The sequence below is a fragment of the Salvia splendens genome, chromosome 4, assembly GCF_004379255.2.
Source record: "Salvia splendens isolate huo1 chromosome 4, SspV2, whole genome shotgun sequence".
NCBI classification, from domain to species: Eukaryota; Viridiplantae; Streptophyta; class Magnoliopsida; order Lamiales; family Lamiaceae; genus Salvia; species Salvia splendens.
The window spans coordinates 9,061,561-9,067,901 of NC_056035.1; the positions used below are offsets into that span (position 1 = coordinate 9,061,561).

At 45.3% G+C, this 6,341-nt stretch overlaps 1 protein-coding gene across 1 annotated transcript; it reads right to left on the reverse strand.

Annotated features, from left to right (window-relative positions):
- Positions 1 to 259: 259 nt before the first annotated feature.
- On the reverse strand, positions 260 to 3,334 carry LOC121801466 (zinc finger CCCH domain-containing protein 17-like). The gene is made up of 3 exons (XM_042200964.1): positions 2,950 to 3,334; positions 2,174 to 2,284; positions 260 to 1,963 (listed from the first exon to the last, which is right to left on the reverse strand). The coding sequence occupies exons 1-3, from the start codon at positions 3,082 to 3,084 to the stop codon at positions 626 to 628; spliced, it is 1,584 nt and encodes a 527-aa protein (XP_042056898.1). The 5' UTR covers positions 3,085 to 3,334; the 3' UTR covers positions 260 to 625.
- Positions 3,335 to 6,341: the final 3,007 nt, after the last annotated feature.

Here is a 6,341-nt window from a genome sequence, read left to right on the forward strand (position 1 = left end):
TTTGCATTAACGATAAGTTATTTTCAAGGTTTAGCAAGTAAAGCTAAAAACTCTTGTTTAGGTACAGCTTCTTTTGAGGTCCCTTTTTTGTTTACTGTTGCATATTGTAGGTGAAGTTTTGCATCCTGGGTTTATGGAATTTTTTCTTGCCACCATCTCATTTTCTTAGTATCAACTTTTCAACTTATGCTTTCTTCATTCTTCTAGATTTGAGAAAGCAAACTAACAAAACGGAAAAATAAGGAAAATAAAATACAGGTGAGGAAGGCAGTGCAGTAGTATATTGAGTAATGGTGGTGTTAATGGGTAGCACAAAAAATCTACGTCAGGACAAGTTGCAAAGCAACCAAAAAAAAAAAAACTCCCACTGACCAAAGGGGACCAACCATCTCTCTCTACTTGTTACCCCAAAATTAGTCATGCCATCTTCAAGCCCCAAACAAATATCCAAAAAATATCAAAAAGACGAATTGAATCAATCATTCTCATGTTTCCTTTCCAGCTTCTACGCAAACTCATCGCCATTGCCACCAAGATATTCCTCTTCACCATTATCCCCCTCATACGTATCAAAATCCACCCCACCACCTAGTCCCTCTGTTCATACACTCAACTCTCAGCAATCCTACTTAGGAGTACCATTTTCACCCTCGGAAGAATTCCTGATGTTGACAGTTCTTTCGCCTTTCGTCCATTTCAGAATCTCCTCTAGAGGCTTTGGCCCTTCAAACGAAACAGTGCTCCCATTTCCTTCAAGGGCGTCATATTTTCTCTTACCAGGTTGCTGTTGATCCGTAGCGTAATGCGATTCTTTATGATTCTTAACCCTTCTAAAGTGCGGGCCTTTATGATTCTTCCATCCGTTGGCAGAAGAAAATCTACCATTGTCAGCTCGCCTAATAATTTCCCAATCAGCTGGATATGATGATCTTTGTGGAAGCCTTATTCTTCCTTGAAGGCGATTGCTAAGAGAACCCTCATGCCAGGGAGCAGGAGCATATCTTTCATGCCTCCGCCAATCTTCATGGCTATGATCATTAGCAAGATTGTCACGAACCTGCTCATGACAAATTACAGACCTCAAACCATGATGCTGCTTCTTCCTTGTCAAACAATCTCGTAGATCTAATTCACCCCTAGCATAAGGCATCGCATTGTGACCTGCTGACATCCTTTCAGATGAAGCTCTGTTCTGCTCCAAACCATATTGACCCCTGGGGTACCCTTGTGGCTCATAGCCATGTATATACCTGTACCTATCATTATCAGCTTCAGCAAATATATCTTCTTCAGTCAAATTATTGTTATCATTATTGTTCTGTGCCTCATATTCCTTTGACATCCCATATTGGTCTTCACTTAGAAAAAAATCAGAATCTCTCCCCTCGTCGTCAACAAGAACATCAAAACCAGGTGAGGGTTCCCTTGAGTCATCTCCTACATTCTTGTCATCGATCATCCCAGGGTCATCCATTTGATAAGGCTGTTTAACACGGACCACGTTTTCATTAGAAGCAAGATGGCTATTATAGTCAGGAAGCTCATTGATGCACGATGTTTCAATCATCCTCTTGTTTTTAGGAAGTTCATTACTATGGACGTCAGGTTTCACTTCGCCTGCTGCGAGTTGTTGATCTAGAGGACACTTGATAGGTTTGCTCTTATTTGTTGGTGGAGGAATCTTCTTTCCCAGCACTGAGATGTCAACCTTATTGAGATTTGAAGGTTCAGTCGCAACTGCTCTTACAGGCACCGCTGATGCTTTATATCTCATGGAATTCGGTGTGTGAGTAAAAGAACACCAGTCACCTTTCAGACATAACCCACTTTGGAAAAATTTACAGGGCACCCCTTGTATGCTATTTGTATCCATGACCAGCACTGGAGTCATAGCGGCTGTATGGGGTAGAGGTTGAGCAGACCCTGAGGGTGTTGGTAGTTGTGTTCCAAGTAAACCAAGTGGCTGATGAACAAAAGTTTAAAACTAATTTTAGAAAATAATCCATGTCAACCTAATAATCTATCATTTTTCTGTACTATCTAAGCATGCCATGAAGTGCTTAGACTCTCATCTGCACATATATTATACATCAAATTACTCTATTTAAAGGATCTAAATAAACTGAACTTCAGGCTGGTGGGTATTTACAATCAAGAGAGGTAAATGACTAACCGGATGTCGAAATCCGCAGCTAGGATTCAAGCAGTTACTATTTAACCAGAACCAACAGTCCCTTGGATTTAGCCTAGCGAAGTCACTATGTCGGTACTCACACTCATGTCCCTGAAAAAATAAAACTAATGATTTATAAAAATAATTAGCAAATAAAACAATGCTAACAAGCAATCCCTAAACTTCCGGTCCCAATAAACCATTTAAACAGCTAATGCAACAGATGGAACAAAACATGCAACAGTTGACAGATGATGAGCAATTTAAACAAAATCAGGATCCTAACCTTCTACTAATACATTGTACTAGCAGTCTAGCATATACTACCTTTCTATCGAGACTCGATGAGTCGACATGAACAGAGTGACAAATAGCAACTAACTTCCTACATGTCAAAAAGATACCATTAGACGCAAGAGAAAAAATATTACTACTAGTATTAAAAAATAAGGTAGGGTTTATCCATGACTAACAAAAATTTGCAAAATCATTAATAAACAAAACTCTAGATCTCCAAAGCTGTTTGAACCACCAGTAACAATTTAAATCTTCACACATACAAAGAAAATATCAAATTGACAAGTTTAATTCAATAAAGCCTTCAACAAAATTATCAAAAAAAATCATATTCATCACTGCATCTGCTGCTACGTCTGGAAACCGAAGAAAGGTATTAAGGCAGGAGAGAGAGAGAGGGAGAGAGATGAACAGGCGCATGTGGCATCATAAAGAAAACATGACAAAAAAGGCGAGAAAAAAGTGAATGGAAAAAAAACCTTTATGCATGTTAAAGGAGAAGCGAGAAAGGAAACACAATCGGTGCTCTTCTTGAGCGCTTCTTCTTCGGCAGAAGGAGGTTGAGGTGCGGCGTCTCCCGCCATTCTCCCACCATTAAGGTCACCAGTTTTCATTATTAACCAAAAAAGGGGGGAAGAGAGAAAGAGATCTAGGGTTTAAATGGTACTCTAATGCAGTTTCATTAGCTTCTTCCTGCAACAGATACAATTACACAACCACACTCTGACGAATGGAAGATGATGAATTGACGAGAGAGATCCCCTTTCTTCACTTCGCCATTTCCTTTTTTTGCGGATTCCCCTTATATTTCATACATTTGGGTTAGGATTTAGGGCTTATGATGAAGATTGGGTTTTCTGTCGTATTTCCCATCGAATTTAAATTTTGAGTTACTACTTCATAACTTGCCTCAAATATGCTTTAGAGCATTAGGCCATCCACAACGCTGTCTCTATACCGTCTCTTAAACCGTCTCTTAACTACTATTTGAGCCCTATTTGAGGGCCCCACTGTCCTTTTTTCCTCCATCTCTTAACTAAGAGACGGAACCTGCAACGCTCCGTCTCTTAACCGTCTCTATACCGTCTCTTAATTACTATTCATTCAATTTAATTTATAATTTTTTTAAAACCCAATTCAATTTAAACAAACACACTTTATTAAAATTAAAACAATATTACAACTTAACATTAAAAAAAACGAAGACATAATTAAAATTCTAAAAAAATAAAAATGACATAATTTAATCTTCTCCGCCAAAGTTTTCCCAAATGTGCTCAATTAGATCCTCTTGGAGTTGGGTGTGGGCGCTAGAGTCGCGTGTCCTTGCCCGAATAGCCAACCGTTCTTGTATAGATGGATGCGCTCCACTTCGCGGCGGACTACTTGCGGTTGAGCTTCCGGGGGATTCGGGGTCGAACCAATTTCCGGCATCGGGTCCTTCGTCTCGGACAATCATGTTGTGCAAGATTATGCACGTATACATGATGTCGACCATGCTCTCCATGAACCACGAACGAGCCGGGGCTTTGATGATGTTGAAGCGCGCTTGGAGAACCCCGAACGCCCTCTCCACATCCTTGCGCGCAGCCTCCTGCTTCTGCGCAAAAAGAGCCTGCTTTGGGTTCGCTGGCCTGCCGCACGTCTTCACGAAGGTCGGCCACTTCGGGTAGATGCCGTCGGCGAGATAGTACCCCATTTTATACCGCCGGTTGTTGGCGACGAAGTTGATGGCCGGCGCTTTACCATCCAAAACTTCGGTAAAGAGGTCGGACTGTTGGAGCACGTTTACGTCGTTGTTCGAGCCAGGGACCCCGAAGTACGCGTGCCAGATCCAAAGTCGGTAGTCGGCAACGGCCTCGAGTACAACGGTTGGGTGGGTGCCTTTGTGGCCGCTCGTGTAGGAACCCCTCCAAGCCACCGGGCAATTCTTCCATTGCCAGTGCATGCAATCGACACTGCCAAGCATCCCGGGGAATCCGTGCACTTGTTCGTGCAGGTTGAGGAGGAACTGACAATCCTCCGTGGTTGGCCTCCGGAGAAATTCGTCACTGAAGGCTGCCCGGACGCCTCTGCAGAAGTTGAGCAAGCACAAGCGCCCAGTGCTGTCTCCGATGTGCAGGTATTCGTCGAATATGTCGGCCGTTTGTCCAGTCGCAAGCTGCCGGATGGCTGCAGTACATTTCTGCAGCGTCGTGTGGCTGGGACGACCGACCGCGTCGAACCCTTCTCGGAAGAACTCCTCCCTGGCCGCCAAAGTATTCGCTATGTGGAGAAATAGCGGTTTCCGCATGCGGAAACGGCGACGGAAATAGGTATCTCCCCAAATCGGGTTATCGCAGAAGTAGTCGCGTACTAACCGTGCGGCGGCTTCCTCCCGGTTCCGATTGATGTACTTCCGGGAGCGTCGTGGGGGTGGTGCGGCTTCCTCCGCCTCTCGTCGTCGATCTTCTTCGAGTGATTGTTCCATTAATTGGCGCATTTGCTCAAAAGGATCCATTTGTTTGAGTTGATTGAAGATGGAAATTGGAGTGATAGAGAGGATTTGAGAGGAATAGATGTGTGTTTGTGTTTGAAATGAGTATGGAATAGAATTATTTATAGAGTAAAAAAATTAAAAATTTAAAAAATGAAATTAAATATTTAACGGTAATATTACCGTTTGAAAAAAAAAAAATTATTAAAAATCGATTTTTTTTTAAAAAAATAAATTATTGCGTCATCAGTGACGACGCCCACTCGCGGGCCAGCGAGTGGGCGTCACGCACGCATGGGGACGTGCCACGTGTCTCGGGCGCGTGGCGAGACAGCTCGTCTCGTGTCTCTCCGAGACGAGCTACGCGACGAGACGGTCGCGAGCTGGAGACGAGATGGCCGCTGCAATGCGTCTCGCGGGGGTCTCGTCTCTCCGAGACGAGACGCGAGCCCGGCGCGAGACGCGTTGTGGATGGTCTTAGCAATGGCGACCGTCCCGGCAGAATTCCGACGGTGTGCCAAAAGTCCGCGCTGGACACCAGAGTTTCGCGGATATCCGTCGCGATGTCCGTGCGGACGTCCGCCATTGCGTTGACTCATACGGACGTCCGCGCGGACGTCCCGATTATTGCATTAATTTCTTTTTTTAATAATTCTATAAATATGTATTGTTGAACTTCATTTCATTCACACCACTTGTATTAACGAGTATCTCTCTCTAAAATACTTTTCTTTCGAAGAACAATGGAGCACCACGATAGCGATTCCCCTGCCACGAGCGAGTCACATGCGCCTTATTTTCCCGTCGGCGGTAGTACGCCGATGTCCGCCGCGATGCCCCAAATGCCGGGGATGATGCCCCAATCCCAAACGGCGACGGGGATGATGCCCGGGTACTACAACATGTACCCGCAGTGGTATGGGATGATGCCCCAAATGTCCCAGATGCCCTGGGCGAGTCCCGGAATGGCCCAAATGCCGGGGATGATGCCCCAAATGCCGGGAATGATGCCCCAGATGCCCGAGATGATGATGTCGGGGATGATGCAGGGATCGCCTGGCGCTGCGGGGGGAGTAGACAGGGGATGATGCAATCGCCGGTGGACAACGTTTATCGACCCTATATGGATTTACTGGTGCCAGACAACCCGCTGAGTACTCCTCTCAAGACTCAGTTCACTGGCATCGAGACGTTCTCGCTTGAGGAGTTGGGGCTATCTCCGATCCGGGATTCTCCCACCGACGTACCAATGGCGACAGGGAGGAGGGGGAGGGCAGGGAGAGGGAGGGGCGGGGGCCGCTGAGGTGGGGGAGGGGTCCAGAGGGAAGAAGAGGACCGTCTGGAGCATGGAGGAGTGCATCGCGCTGGCGAAGGCGGGGATTAGTGTGGTGGAGG